Source organism: Corapipo altera, unplaced genomic scaffold (assembly GCF_003945725.1).
Source record: "Corapipo altera isolate COAL_440 unplaced genomic scaffold, ASM394572v1 64, whole genome shotgun sequence".
NCBI lineage: Eukaryota > Metazoa > Chordata > Aves > Passeriformes > Pipridae > Corapipo > Corapipo altera.
In genome coordinates, this window is record NW_020884893.1 from 2,651,944 (window position 1) to 2,668,411 (window position 16,468).

General features: G+C 45.2%; 1 protein-coding gene across 4 annotated transcripts in view; it reads right to left on the bottom strand.

The window, feature by feature from the left end:
* Positions 1–929: 929 nt before the first annotated feature.
* UBE2V1 (ubiquitin conjugating enzyme E2 V1) overlaps positions 930–16,468 on the bottom strand; it is a 16,002-nt gene continuing 463 nt past the window's right edge. The window contains exons 1-5 of one of the 4 annotated variants that reach the window (XM_027646365.1): positions 15,242–15,428; positions 13,742–13,858; positions 7,112–7,260; positions 3,732–3,857; positions 930–3,426 (exon numbers count right to left, since the gene is read on the bottom strand). In XM_027646365.1, the coding sequence (XP_027502166.1) occupies positions 3,280–3,426; positions 3,732–3,857; positions 7,112–7,156 (318 nt within the window). In that variant the 5' untranslated portion in view covers positions 7,157–7,260; positions 13,742–13,858; positions 15,242–15,428 and the 3' untranslated portion in view covers positions 930–3,279. Of the gene's footprint in view, positions 3,427–3,731; positions 3,858–7,111; positions 7,261–12,538; positions 12,591–13,741; positions 13,859–15,241; positions 15,429–16,468 lie in introns of those variants that run through there. The other 3 variants (XM_027646366.1, XM_027646363.1, XM_027646364.1) reach the window with 3 other exon arrangements.

Consider the following 16,468-nt stretch of genomic DNA (forward strand, 5'->3'; position numbering starts at 1 on the left):
TGGCTCCCTCTGCCGTCTCCGAGGATGAGCTGAGGCAGAGGCTCACTCCACATCCCCGGGAAGCACGGGCAGGTGAGAGTCCAGCATCCTCAGTACAGGGATGGCTCACGGCCCCTCTGCTGGCAGCAGTGCAAGGTGAGCTCCTGCTCAGCCCGGCCCCAGCACCTCCAGCAGCACCTGCTCCAAGGAACAGCACTTATTTTATGGCCAATCAGCTTATTTTATTTATTATCCCTTCATACCCTTCTCCAAAGAGACACTGGTTCAGGACACAAAGTGAAGGTCAGCGGGGATCAACCAAACGCTTTGCCTTTGCACTGCTGGAGTTCACATAAACACAGGTAGAGCACGGTTTTGTCTCCCCACCTCATTTCTGAAGCACCAACAAGCACCAGGTTGTGCGATGACCAGTCACTTCCATGGTGCAGGTCACATCCCCTGACAAAGCCACCACACACAGATCCATTGGCAGATCATTCCCTGGGTGTTATTTTTCCACACCAGCCCTAACTGGTTGAGTGGAACAGCAAGGGAGCAGTGAAGTGTCCAAAGCACACAACTCCCAGGGCAGAACATTCACAATGAACCAGTTTGTTTTTTTTTCTTTTTTAAAAGCAGCATCCAACTTTGTATGGCAGATGCTGTCAAGTGACTCTTGCCAGCACAGTTCCCAGCCAGGATGGAATGCTCTAACTTGTACACCTTGCAAAGCAAACCAGACACTTGCAAGGTTTAAAAATCATTACTTGAAGTAGGAAGGTTCAGGGAGGCCCCAAACATGCACCAACCTCCCAAACAGGACACTCTGAAAACCAGAGACAATGAAGCAGCCCACTGTCATTATCCACTGTAATTGTTCTGATGCCCATTTACCATCTTTGACATGAAGCTATTTTAAATAAACACACACACACACGACACTGACATAGTATTAGTCACATTGTCTTCACAGACACCCTCTGGGTTGCCCCAGAAGGGAACAGTGTTCACTCCAGGCCAGAAACCAGCAGCGAGTTTCACAAAGTTTCACAAAGATCATTCCCTTTTTCATTCCCAACCCAGGCAGAACCTTGTTTCACCCCAACACTGCAGTGAGTGCACCAGGACCTTCCAGCAAATCCTCTGAAATGGAGACACTTTACACTTGGAAAAGGTCAAAATTTCACAGCTCCGTTTTCACCCAGATTTGGAGAGAAGCTCAGCTTGTTGCACTTTGCTATTTGAGTGAAACCACTTAAAACTTCAGGTTGTGAAATTGCCCTTGACCTTGACAGACAGCATAACATGAAACTGCAGAGGATTTGATTTCCTGGAGACAACAGCACAGCAAGGCCACGGCACTGACAGCACACGGAGCCAGGAACTCCCTTTGGCAGCTCCTTGGCACATCCTGACCCTACCAACTGCCAAGGCTGGGGCAGCCTGAGGTTTAAACCAAAAGTACAGATGCTCCTTGGCACAGCAGCAGCAGCTGGACAGAGACAATTGCCTTTCACCACCAGGTTACATTCTGTCAGCTAAACGTGATCTGTAGGAAGATACTTCCAACAAATCAAGAATTCCATAAGGGATCAGAATTTCTAAACATAAATACAATTAAAGCCTTCTAATATTAATGCACACTTTTTATTATATTAAAATCAGGCAATGGTCTGATACAATAAAAAGGCTGCTTATGGAATACTGTTATGTTAAACTTTCAGTACAGAGGATGTTAAATCCTTACAACTAATATTTTCCTCAAAAGTTAATGGAAACATCAATTGTTCATTGACTTGACAGCTGCTGCTTTAAAATGTGTTTATTTTTACTCTTTTCTTTTTTTCCTTTTTTTTTTATTCTTTTTTTTACACAAACACTGAATTTTTCATAAAACTTAGGACACACTAGGTTGGTTTCTGTAAGCTTGCATCCACATTGCAGCAGTTAGTGGTCCAAAACAGTAAACCAGAAAAGGCAGTGATTTGCCAGGATGCAAAGCCAGTAAAGGTCCTTAATCTGCTGTACAACACTTCCCCAAAATCTTCACTGAAGAGATTTCTAAGACTTACAGAATACTAATAAAATCTACCACACGGATTTGATTTGTCTGTAGTTGTCACATCTTTAGAAGGGCCAAACGCAAGTGCAACAATTTGTTAATTAACATTCTTGGGTCAATCCAAAGCACCAAAACACAACGATTTGAGTGTGGCTGGAGTGTGTTCAGAATCTCTTACGTGCAGAGTTTCCCCCATTCAAGTTTGGCAGCAGAAGATTTGGGCAATCCTGGTAAATTACTGCTCTTTTCCCCACGTCAAAGCCTATCTAACAACACGGCCGTGGCCAGCTTGGCGGAGTGGCAGCAGTGCTGGAGGGAAGGGAAAATCCAAGTTTGCGAGCAGAACAGATACTCTTGTTTTCCAGGCTGGTGAAGACTAAATTTGTTGCAAAACCAAAATGATAAGCAAGAGGGAACAGGTCAAGTTATTGCCCCAACACTTACCCCTGGGCCAGGGGCGAGAAGAGTCACCAAAAGGGGCAAAAAGAAAGCAGCACCCCCACTAAAAAGAGGGGAAGAGGGAAGAGATTAAAAGAACCCTGAATCCCTCACCCAAAGCCCACGTCACTGGTGAGGGGGACCAGGAAGAGAAATACAATCTATGCCTTGGCCAAAGGAAAGAAGGAAAGCTTGCCCCAGATTATCAGGGCATTTTAAAAAAAAATAATAAAACCCCAAAAACGACCACAGTCACATTCAGCCTTTACTAGAGCGAGCACAAAGGGAGGGATGACTGAGGTTAGCACACATCCCCAGTAGTAGTCCATACAGCCCAGTGTAGCACTGGAAGCAAAAACCTTTGTGTCTACTCTAATAAATAGCCCTGAGCTTCGACTCTATTGCAAAAGACAGAGAAAGAAAAAAATAACCCAGGCCAGACACACAGCAAGGTGATTGTGGGATGGATCCTTTCACAGTTAAGTTGGATGTGCCACACTGGTCTTGACAGTAATAAATTTAAATAGACTTTTCCTGATACCAGAAGTTCAGCTATGTGGACAGTGGTTACACGACAGGATTATTTGTTATAGCACAACTTATATTTCAAATGAAAAAAAAATTAGTATCATTTACAGTATCTCAAGAAAAACCTCCTTTGAATGGGAACTTCCTTTCCAGTATTTTGAGGTCTACAAGATGCATCTAGAAAATTTACTACTGTGGAAAATGAAGACAGCTTAAATTGAATAAGGGGGGCATGTTGGTTTTTGTTTTTTTGTTTTTTTGTTTTTTTTTAATTAATTGCTGTAACATTGTCCTTCAGGTGGCTGAGGAAGTTTCATATTTTCTTTAGACATCATTAGACGCCGAAGCTCTTGCAGAACAACTTTGATACTATAAGAATTCTGCCATTTTGCTAGGACTGATATGGCTCTGGGGTCCACCTAAAATAGACAAAAAGACCATTCCTGTCAGAATTGGCATGTTGGATACACTTAACTCCACCCACACCCCCAACTAAAGATCCTACATGAAATCTGAGTGGGAGAAAGCAAAGAAAGCAAAAGCAAGTGTTTTCCCTAAAAGCATAATAAATCTCCACTTGTCCACTTCCCTGCTACCCCCTTTCCTCCTCCTGGAACAAACAGCACCACAAGCAGTGAGTAGTTAAGCAAGTTACAAGTATAAACAAAGCATTTGAAACTGCACATAAAAACAACATTAAAATGAACAAAAGCCAAAAACTTACCACTCCATTAGAACTATTTACTCCATTCATATTAATTTTTGTTACAAATCTTACAAATGGAGGTGCTTCTGGATACTTAGGCCCGCATTCTATTTTAAGGCTGTATATTCTGTTTTCATAAATTGTCTGAGGGGAAAAGAAAGGGGAAAAGAATTACATCAGGCAGTTCAATTAGCATTTGGTTAAAGCAGTGGCTCCTTTAGGAATATGGGAATTACTAAACATAAGGGCAGGCAGTTAGATACTATGCTGGCTACCTCTGTTTTGGGTTCATTTTATAATATTCAGAGTATCAAATGTTTCTGCTTTAGGCTAATAAATTCTACTGCTCTTTTAAGCATCAGATTTTCATATGAGGAAATGGAGCTGGCATTGCTTCCCAGTCAGCAGCTGAAATGATTTTTTTAAATCATCATATAGCTCAGATATAACTTTCCAACCAATCTTTATAAAGCAGCTTTGTTTTATCAGTTTCCTAATCCCACACACAACCTTGAAACCAAAGGCCACAACTTTAGTTTCTGATCTGCAGCTGGTCCATCCTAGAACTGCTCTTGGAAAGAATTCTTTGGTCATAAACCTGCTGGTTCCCAGAAGGGGGAAGGCTCCAAGATTCAACATGTTTGAAAGGACATCCTGATCCCAAACAGCACTATCACTTTGTCCCCACAGCAGGAACACTGTCCCACTCCCAGGTAGCAGAAATCCTGGATCCTGGGTTTGTAACTAACTAATCCGTGGGTACAAAGAGAGACAAATGTAACATGGCTACACTGATTCTTCAATATTTCAAAATAATTAGAAGGAACAACAACAGTTAATGTCACTCTGCATTCTGAGAATAACTATTCTTGCTGTGCTGCTCTGGCATAGCTGGTCCAGAGCTCCAGCTGAGCTGGGCAATGTGGGCAGCTGGCAGACTTACACAACAGGAACAGGATCACCACGGGGAAGTTTAGGCAGACAAACTCTCCAGATTTAGAGCTTCTGACACAATTTCCTGCACCTTCAACATTGCAATGGACATTAAACTCACAGGGTAGTGAGCATGAACAAAAATCCAGGTGAGCCCAGAAGCAGTTCCTGCTCACCTGTAAGCACCAGGGCATGATGGTATCACTGGGACTTTAGAGTGGTTGCCCAATGTCCAAAACCTTCCTAGTGGAAAACTGTGCAATCCCTTCCAAGGCCTGCTTTGACTCTGAACAGCTTAATAATTCCCTTGGTATTAATGAATGTTTTGATGCACACCACTGTCAAAATGTAAGAACTAACTTCCTGATCCAGCTGCTGCTCATCTGTGCCAAGGAAGTGTCTTCAATCCCTCTTGCACCACCAGCAGCAGGACAAGCCCTTGGTCAGTGCTGGCACCTCCTGGTTGCTCCTCAGCCACACAGCCTTTCACATGCCCAACCAGGGCAGGGGCAAACTGGGCACTGCCACAAAGTTTTGGGAGAAAATAGTCACCCATCAGCTCTGCTTGGCCCTGCCCAGATCTCCTGACTGTGCCCCTGAGCTGCCTTGTGCAAGGAACAGCCCCAAGCTTTGTGCAGGGCTTTGGGGTCTCTGTGAACTCCCACCCCACGCAGGAAGCCTTGGTTGTGAACAGCCAGTGTAAAACATGTGCTGATAAAGCTGAGGCTTTGGCAGTGCCACTGTTTCTAAGCAGCCTATATCAGCAAGGTGAACCCCTGGCCTGGGAAGGAGAACACGCTCCGTGTGTGGCCGCAGGGACACTCGGGGCAGCAGCACATGGGAAGCTGCAGCACTGTTCATTTCCCCCCCAAGATATCCAACATAAGATTCTTCCACCTGCTACAAGCATGACTGCTTTCTGCCCAGATGGAGATAGGACTTTCCACAGCCAGTATTCCCACGTCCTATTAAGAAACAAAATGGTTGTAACTGAGGATGAATAGTGCTAAAAGTAGGACAGCCACTGAGCAAACAAGAATGATTGGAAGTTCCCAAAATCTCTCTCAATACAGCCTGTTGCCTTCAAGCAATGAGCTAAAAAGAAGTCAAGACACTTCTGGAAAAAAATCTGTATTCCTAAGTGTGTCAGAAAGACAAGAGAGGCAGAACTGAATCCTCTCCTGTGATGGTCCTCTAGCCTTGGTTTGCAGCATGACATGAATGACAAACTTCTATTGCTGCTGGCAAGGCAGCACATGCCTGTTTGCACATCTCAGTTCCCATTTAATTCTCTAAATTAGATTTCAAGGTTGTTTAAATTTTCCATAAAGTATATGCACACAGTGAGCTTTCTTCACAGCCTTAATGCAGGCTCATTAGCACTCTCCTAATGTTCTAAAATCAAATGCTGTTCTAGAAAACAATCTGTGCATATCATAAACAAATGAGATGATCGTGACTGGGGAGATGTTAACAAAGGCAGACAAGAAGTAAACAACACTTCTGGATGAGATAGAAAATGCTGCATGTGTAATGCCATTATAAAGTACATTCTTGTACAACCTCATATGTCAAAAAAGGCACTGACAGAATGGGAACACACAGGGCAGTGGCATGACTGAAGGACTGTAAAGATTTTCATATAATGACCCCTGAATTACTGAGAAGTGATACTGAGGCCAGATGTAGAAGACAACATCTGTTATTGCAGGAAGGAGAATCAGCTCCTTTCACTCCATGGAAAGGAAACAGAACAGTGAAACTGGAGACAACAGACAGGTTCTGGTTTTAGAACACATGAACACATACAACACAATTAAGTCCTCAAGTTCAGTACTAGAGTGTAGACCCACAGTTTAGTAGGGCTTGGGGGGAGAAGAGAGAGCACAACAACACTCCCACAAAGACCAGTTGCGTTATAAGATGCTGCTTTGGGAGAGAACATTCAGAGAAGGAACTGAATTCGTTAAAATTTGAGTTTCCTGAGTTAGCTGAAACTCTACAAGAGCAAGTCAGAACTGCTGCAACAAAAACCAACCCATAAACTCAACGAGGACCAGCAGAAAGACCAGTAGTGCTGCACAGAACATCCCCTTGCACCCCCATGATCTCCACGTGAAACCTCACTAGCTGATGGATTTTAAACCTTGCAATACTCAAGAGTACAGGGTACTAGAATTCTGGGATCTCAAAAGTTGTGTCTTAATGGATCTGCAAATATAAAGCAGACATGTAACAGAACCAACCAGAGAAAGGCACTAAAATATTCCAAATTATAAGCAAAAAGCAATATAGTACATGAAAACCATTATTATGCAGAAGTTGGAACTTCAACATAATTCACTTTCTGAAGTGTTTTTTCACTCATTAGTCTTTTTTTTTTGTACTTCGGTGGTTAAATTAGGAGAAAAAAAGAGGGAAGAAAAAAATAACTGTACTATTTTAGTATTTAACTGGATACTTACTCTTGGAGGCCCAATAATCATTCCTGTCCATCTTGTAAGTGTCATATCTTCATCATCTTCAAGGCCCCAGCTAACTGTTCCATCCCCTACTCCCTTCTGACCTTCTTCAAGTTCTTCCAAAAGACGAAAATTACGAGGAACTTTTACTCCTGAAACAATCAGAAAAACATTTTGAATTGAGAAATCTAGTAAAGAAATTAAGCTAGTGTAATTTCCCTGATACTTGTGGTCACTGTACAGAAAACATTTTGGCAAAATCATAAAAATATCACTATTTTTTGAATGACAATATTTCAACATTATGAAAAAGCTGTCCCATACTTAGCTCAGATTTTACAAGCAAAGTCAAGGTATCCCCAGATAAACCTGCCAGAAGGTTGATAGGCCACATGTTATGGCAGGCAGTGAAATGAAAAGAAATCTCTGGTTCCTCAGATACACCTGGTATTATGGAGCTCTAATTTAGCACTCGTGTATATGATTTATAGCATGAAAATTTAGAAGATTCTCCAAAACCACACCATGAGAGGCTTCACATCACTCGACTGACTCAGAGCTTTTAAAATACCTTTTAAAACAAATAAAACTCTTTCATAACATTAGTAGGTTAATCTGAAGTTAATTGAAGTGGGCTTTGTCAGCAGCAATAGCATCCTTTGTACTTATGACTTCCACCACCAAGGAATTAAAGCACTTCTTAACTGCTGGTACATTTATCCTCAAAACAAACATTAATGGAAAACAATGGCACAGGGAGCCTAGGTGGCATATCCAAGGTCACACACTGAGTCAGTGGTGAAGGAGGATCTCAAACCCAGGCCACAGTGGACTTAATGACTCGCTCTTCTTCAAGGTATCTGCACCTCGGGCATCGCAGAACAGAAACACCTGAGGACACCTCTGCTCCTTTTGTTGTGTTTGTGGGGCCAGGTTTTGCTATGAGGGGGCTACAGGGTTGGTTCCAGTGAAAAGCTGCTGGAAGCTTCCCCCATGTCTGATGGAGCCAGTGGCAGCTGGCTCCAGGATGGACCCACCAATGGCCAAGGCTGGGCCAGCAACACTGGCAGCACCTCTGGGATAAAGTATTTAATGAGGGAAAACATTACTGCACAGGAGCAACGGCAGCCAGAGAGAGGAGTGAGAATCTGAGAGAGGAACAGCACTGCAGACCCCGAGGTCAGTGCAGAAGGAGGGGCAGGAGGTGCTCCAGGCACCAGAGTGGAGGTGCCCCTGCAAGCTGTGGGGAAGAGCACGGTGAGGGACCTGTGGCCCCGCAGCCCATGGAGGTCAGTGGGGATGCAGAAATCCACCTGTAGCCTGTGGAGCAATGCTTGGCCATGTGCAAAATACAGAGGATCTAAGGCATTGCAAAATGTAGCAGTGCTTAAAATTGAGTAACTCCAGTAGCATTAAAGTTTCCTTTAAATACATTAAGGACCTAAAGAAACTAAATGTCAGAGATGATTTTGCTGCAGAATCAGTGTGGTCCAAATTTCATTCACTACAAAGCATGCATGAAGTAAACCAAACCAGCAAATTACTACAGAAATCAGTTCATTGGCCAGTCTGACACACACCTAACATGATCATGCTGTAGAGCATTCTGAGGAAGCACAGTTCAGTAACACAACTGCAGCAGCAGCATGACGAAGAGCTCAGACTCAGAAGAGCAGCATCCACAGACACCAGACCTGCACTACACCAAACCTTGTTCAGGGGCTGCTGAGCACGACTCCAGCACAGCTCCCTGCCAAATCCCCTCCCAGCCAGGCCCTGCTGTTACCATGGCTGCTGAGGAACGCAGATCTTTGGCTTCAAAAGGAAATGAGTCAGTTGGGGCTGGTGAAGCCATCACCATGAGATTGCCCCGAGCACCAAACCGTGGGTGGTAACAGGACCTCCTGGGTACCACTCCCACATCCCCTGCACAATGAACTCCAGCATTTCCTCTCCCAGAAAGTCTCAAAAGTATGAAGTGTGTAGCCTGTGAACCTCAGGCATATGAAGGTTCAAGTATGCAGGTTATGCCTGACCCATGACAGCCAAGCCACCCCATTTTTAATTCTATTCCTAACACTCTCCGTGCTGTAGTCTAGGGAGGCAGAGCAGCCCAGCTCCAGCACCAGGAATACAAGAGCTGGGGGACAAGAGAAGCAGATGGAGCAGGAGTTGAAGGACAAGATGCCACCTTTGCTTACATCCCCCCCCCCTCTATTTTTGCTGGAGTGGATGCACAGGAGAGCTGGTGATGGGAATGATTCACAGTGCCCAAAGCCACTGTCTGGGCTTCAGCCCTGCCCTGTGAAAAGAAGGGCCAGGGAAGAAGGGCAAGCAGAAGGTCCTTCTAGAGGGGGACTCCACCTTCAGTCTGACACAGCAGCTCTTCCACAGTGCAGGTGATGCCACAGAGGAAACTCTGTGGCTGTTACCAGATCCCCAGCCTGAGCACCCCAACTCCAGTGATCAGCCTGAGCCCCTGAATACCTGCCTGGAATGTGTTACAGAGCCAAAAAAACACTCTTCCAGACCACATCACAATGCTTAATAAGCATCATCTCAGCCCTTCAGTCCTTGACTACAACCCTTCATATTTATCAGCGGTGCAAAGAAAATTTACTGATATTTGCTCAGCCCAAACCAAATTAACCCAGGAGGAATCAGACACAGGCCACACATCAAAGAAGGAAACCACAAATACTGCCTGTCCACCCTTCCTCTGAGCATCATGCCCCATTCACTGAATCCCCGTGAAGAAAATTAAATGAGCATGTAATTAAAAATGACATCATCATGTATATATTCAAGCAGGCCACAACCAAGGCTGAAAGGCAGCCTTAGTTGTGAGATTTGCTAACCAGAGCTAGGCTTGGCTTTACAACCTTATGGGAAGGCAAGGCAACTTTATTGCTGAGCTCTCCCCAGACACAGCTGCTCTGATTCAGCATGAATCCAGCATGAATCAGAGCCATAAAAAGAGTCACACAGGACCTTACCGTTCTCTGGGAAGCCTGAGGTCTCCAGAGAGCTGGCGAGTCATATTGTGCACTGGTTTCTATAAATGAGTGCTAATTCCACAGCAACTGCTCACCTGTGACCACTGCAGGGGCATGATGGCAAAGGGAGTGCCCGAGGGAAGTACATACATTCCAGTTTTTATGTACTTTACAGAAAACAAGGTGATCATGGCAGATAATTGGTCACTTTACAACCCATGACCCTATCCAACAGCATCGCTGCCTCCTAGAACCTGCTAAAGCTCAAAGGTGTAATATGGAGGATTGTCACCTCAGCCACCACAGAAGGTGGTAATTCAGCTCCCTCCTTAACACATTCTCAGGAGATTCATACAGCAGAAGGAAAATCACATATATACATACAGAAGACTATGCTTTAAATAATTTCTAAAAAACCTGCCCTTAAGCAAGGCAGAATACAAGACCAGACTGACCCTTCTGGTCAGCCAGGAAAGATGCACGAGGCCATTAAGCCAAGCCCAGCTCCTCTTCACTTGCAAAGGCCTGGAGCACTCATGGTCCACTACCACATCCTGCCAGGACCTGATCCTCAGAACCCACATGGACTTTATCACTTGTGGTCCTACACAAATACATCATCGTCATGTTTGCTGCCCACCAGGATTCCTAGAGAGTGACTGGATCTGTTCTAGGCACACACAGTATTTGCCAAATGACTTCCATGGCTAAACCATGGCAGATGCAGAGCCAGGAGACGTCCTGTGCCCGCTGACACAACCATGAGCTGCCCGTGTTCCCTCCCCCCATCCCCCAATAAATACCTTGCACAACCCTTTCAGTGTAGCAATGGAGATTTCCAAGGCAGCAACCAAACTAACCTGTTTTTCTAAGAGCCCTTCATATAACACAAGAAAACCTACATGAAATGAGAGCAATTAGAAAGTAATCAACTTGTCTAAAGTACTTTCACTTAGGCATTTTGTCTTTACTATGGTTCAAGATGACTCTCAAATAGCAGCTTCATTTGAAACAAAAATACAGTAATATCTCAATAACTGCTTCACTTGCAGCTTGCCCGACCTCACAGAAACACTCACAGAAATGGAGCTGAAAATATATTTCAGAGCAAAAGGAGGTATTTACTATTAATCACAACAGCAAACCTGTGAAAGCTAAATCATAACTGTACTGACCAGGGAGATCTCCAATGACAGACTTGTACAGTCCTTCTAAAAGTTAACACCTTTCAGTAATGTCCTTTGGTGAAGCCTCAACCCTACACAACAGTTCAGCAGTTACACAAAATAAATGAAATCACTTTATGGCAACTAAAGAGCAGAACTAAACCACAAACTGAGCTTTCCAGAAAGTCAGGAAATGTACCTTACACCTTGCAGATCTCAGTGTTGCAGTTAAGAAGCTGCTTGGTTTTGGGTGATGTGACTTCCTCCTCAGCCTTCAAGAGAATCAAGACCTTCTGTTTTCCTGGTCAGAAACCCCCCTGGCAGCTCACAACCCAGCTGTCTGCTAAAGCAATGAGTTGCAAGACATAGCCAGTACACTGATATGGGGACAAAAGGAGTGTGACCAAAGTCTGGTCAGAGTCTCACTAAGGGAAGAACAGAATTATTCCTGGAAGACACTTAAAACGTCAGCTTGGACTTTTAAAGAGCTTAAAGCACTCTCAGGTTTATCTTTTATCACAGCACTACTAAAGACACAGATACTCTTACAACAGTTTTAAGAGTGATCCTACCAGTCTGAGATTTTTCTCAAATTTACATTCCCATGAAGTTCACAGTACATTTGTACCAAATTAAAAATGACACTTTCTCACAGACTACACTTTTTCATCTTTCCATTTTCCTCAGTTACACAGTGGAAGCAATTCCAAACCCAGAAGCCTCAGAAGCTGAGAACAGCAAGGTGAAAGCAGGTGGGCAGGGTGCCTTGGGAGCAGATCTTCTCAAGCATTTTTGATCAGTGTCAGTAGAACAAAACATACACCTTCCAAAAACTTCAAGAACATGTTTCTCTCTCCTTTCTATAGTGAAATTCAGTTACAAGCACTTCTCTTCAGGACTAAAGCACAGGCACAGGGCACAGCACACCTCAGCAAAGTACCCAGAAAATGCACTTCCCTCTCATGAGGCTCCAAAGAGAGGAACTGTCTTTTGCTGAAGGTTTCTCAATATCTTCACTGATAACAAGCAACTTATCAAACTGGCCTTTATGGACAACTTAAACTCTGCTTTCTGTACTAGTTCCTACTTTAGAGTAACTCAAGGGAGCTGCAATCCAACAGCTTTAAACACCTCTGTTGCTTAATACATTAAAGGGCCTTCTGTTGCTTGTGTCTGTGTATTTAATATTCAGCTTTAATTACATCCTTTCCAATATATGTCTCATCTCTTTGCAAAGATTGCAACTGCTGCCTGTTGGATAAGCTTACCTTTGCAGCACTGGAACCGTAAAAAATATGTAAACATTCCCTGTCACAATGGTATATAAGGTTTCTGAAGTGATGGAATATTTAAAACTGAATAAAAGGCTTTCAGCAATTGTCACAAAAGCTTTCGGGTCACAGGAACTTTACATTTCTTGCATCATCTTTACAGTCACAATTTCCACTCTGACGATGCAGGCAGGTACTGAGGTATTCTGCAGACCCAAAATAACTTCCTTGAAACAATCTGAGTGTTTTTTTTCTGTGTAAGCTTGAGTGCTGGTTCTACCTTTCAATACTTCAGGCAGGTCACTTGAAAAGAGATCGCTTAGTCTGAGGCAGACTGGCAGCACCACTCAGGTCTGAGGCCAAGCACAACTTTCCAGCAGTAGAGTTAAAATCAGATGATTTCTGTGCTTGTCTCACAGCTGAAAAGCAAACACTTCCAGTGCAGCTACAAGTGACCCTAGAAAGTAAGTCACCCTGGACTGGTATCCTGGACCAAATCTTTACACTTCATCTCCCCAGGGAAAACCCACCATTTCCTTTGGCACTGTGAGAAGAAATGGTTGGGACTGAGGGAGAGCTGCTCTCCTGCTGGCCCTCCTGCCACAGAGGATGGCTGGGTTTTCCCACATTCACACCACCCAAAGAGCACAGGTTTGCAGACAAGCCCTGAAGAGCAGGGCTGGCACTGCTGGGCCAGGCTGTACCAGCACAGGCAGGATGTGCCCCCCAGGCCCTGCCCACACCCGGGAGGACAGGGCACAAACCACCAGGAGGGGGAAGCACAGGAACTTGGAATAGTTAAAACACACCCTTACTACCTGAAAATCCCACCCTGAGAGTCCCACCCTTCACACCCCTCACCAAATCTGTCAGTATTGCACCTTCCATGATCCCCACCTGCTCACATGTTTAATACACTAATGAATACTTTTAAGTTCTCAGCCAGAATAGGGTTCTTCAAATATATTATGTAATTTGTACCACTGGATATGAAAATATGCAACTGAGTATTGTCTTGTAGGAGTTGTGAACTATTTACCTTTTTATTCAGTCTACTGCATCCTTCTATTACAGTACACAGAGCTCTGCAATCAACACCTCTAGCAGCTGCTATGACAGTCCATCTTATTTAAGAAGGCATAATTTATCTTCCATTTTCTCTTCAATTACTTTTCCCCTACCCTTGAGTATTTTACTTACAGGCTCAGAGGGCACCTGGTGGCTGCAATATTTCCTTTGAGATAAGAAAGGCTGTTGTCTGCTGTGCACTCCAAGGAGCCATCGTGGGGCACTTCCAGGGGCAGCTACACCTGTATCCTTCAATACACAGTTTATTCTTATTGTAAGGTCTCATTGGCTTTCCACAAGCATAACTTAAGAGTTTACAGTGATGTTACAGGGCCCTCAACAGTTACAAATATATATTTTTAATACACTGTACCAAACCTGATCCATGTTCTTCTCTTAGGAGCATTAAGCCACATATATCAGCACTATCATGCCCATACACTGAATTAATTGTTTTTCCACAGTTCCTCACATTCTTTGAACACACTAAATCTGGGCAAACCATTTTACTACTGAGTTCTTCCAGGTTGTTGGTAAACATGGTGTCTCAAAGCCCTGCAACATACCCACTAAACTGAACTATGAGAGAAAAATAAGTTAAATGAGGTCATTAAACTCTTCCCAGGGTGAAAGTTAGGGAAACAGGATCTCACAGGCCAAGACAGCTGGATTTTTGACCCATTATAAAACCTGAATCTGCAGGACAGCAACATGGAGGAAGCTACATAGGGCTGGGGTTTTGCCCTTATTAATTACATCTACCTGTTTATTAGATACAAATATGTAATCTATCTACTTATCTAATTGCCAGGAGTTTTTTAAATCACAGGGACATTTGCAACCACTTCTTCCTCTGGGCCAGGAGCTGCTTTTGAAGACAGAGTGAGTATTTTTCATCTTCAATATCTGTTTAAGCTCCTTTGCTGAACACAAACTCAGGATATCACATATATTCCTGTGCTTTACAAGCAAACAGGAATACATTAGGATTTCCATGAAACAAGTATTAGCAAACTCTGTTTTCCAGATGGGTGAAGGCAGTTCTAAGGTACTTGCCTCAAATCTCGCAGTGATGGAGAGTGAGGAGGTGTCACCTCCAGGCCTCTCTGCCTTCAGTGCAGTGTTGGGAATGAAGAAACAACCTGCATTGCAGTGCCACTGCCAGCACCTGGACACTGGGATGTCCTTGCTGTCAGGAGAGGGAAATCTCCATCCTTTCCCAACACAACAGAACAAGGAGCACTGCTGGGAGGGCAGCCCATGAGTTACAGCCCAAGCTCTCAGGCTCCCACCCATGGCAGCTGCTGCTCTGTATCCCAAGGGTCTTCCAGACTGAATTTTTGGGTTTTTTTGCACAAATCCAGTGTTCCTGCAGCATATGTTTGTAAGTCACACTCCTCACGATCAGCTGGAGGGCTGTGCCCACACTGCAGGCACAGGACACCGAGGGCCCTGCTCCCACTGCCTGCTCCCAGCACTGGGGACACAACAGCTGTCAGAAATCCTGGAATAACAGGAACAGCCCAAGAGACACAGTGTGGCCAGGACATGATGGGTAACAAGAGCCTGTCTCGGTGCTGTGCTGGGACTGTGGCCACAGCCCAGGCCCCTCCATGACCACCCAACAATTACCTCAGGAGCTGCACAGGCTTAACACCAGAAATATTTGCCTTGTTCTTCCAGTCAAGTACAAAATGCAGATTCAGCAGCTTGAAAGGATCCCTGAGAACACATGGCAGCCAGGAGAACATGACAGAACAGGGGAAGGAGGATCCACTACAGTTTTTGTGTCTTTAATCAACTCCTCACAGTCACAAGTGTCCAAACACAGACCTGTAACACATAATTCTCAGGACAGCACCTACTGCACTTTAAAAGAGTTTTTATTAACTTGATTACTATGAATTATGTGCACTGTGATGGTTATCCTTAAAATCTGAAAGTGGTCACGGACAGAGAGCTATCTGTAAAAAAAGAATTCCAAAAGATTTCTGTTACATCTCCAACAGTCACCTTCTGGTGAGCTTGTAGTCAAACCCCGGAGGGAGCAATTTGAAAACAAAGCACTACAGGGGCACCTGTGAGACCCTACATGGACTGAATAGGACAATGAAAGTGGCTGGACAGAAGTGACTCTAATTGACTCTATATGTTGAAGTTCATTAGAGGATGGCAGCAGAGAACAAAAAACATTCCAAACCTTGTTCCAGCATTGCTGTTTAAGGTACAGTGATAAATGCAAAGAGAGGGTGTAACTACTCAGAGCAGGCGTGAAGCAATTTCAAAGGGTATAAAAATACACCGACTGCTTGGAGCACACACGTCCTGACACGGTTTTGATGGAAGAGGGAGACACCAGGAGCGAAAAAGGCTTTTAAAGCAGCCGATTTCCCTCCGGTAACTCCAGCCAGGGCCCAGTGAGTGCCGAGAGGAGGGATCGGGGCCAGCCCCGGACACACGAACCCGCCAGGGGGGAGCGCGGCAGGAAAAGCGCCCGAACGGCGGCCCCGGGACACCCGGCCCGGCCCCGAAGGGTGCAGGCGGCTGTCCCGGCCCCGCGGGGCTGTCCCTGTCCCTGTCCCCGTCCCTGTCCCGGCCCGCCCCGCGGGCACAGGCCCTGCGCGGAGTGTCCGCTCCCAGTCGGGGGCCAGGACACACGTCCCGCAGGGCCCAGCCGGCCACGCTCGCCCTCCCGGTCCGGTCCGGGGCCGCTCTCCCCGCTCGGCCCCGGGATGGCCCGGCCGGGCCCGCGGGACCCGCGCACGGAGCGGCACCGGCTCCGGCTCCACCCCCGCCCCGCCGGGCCCCGCTCGGGGCCGCGCTACGGCCCCCTCCCCGCGGCCGCCGCCCCTCCGGGCG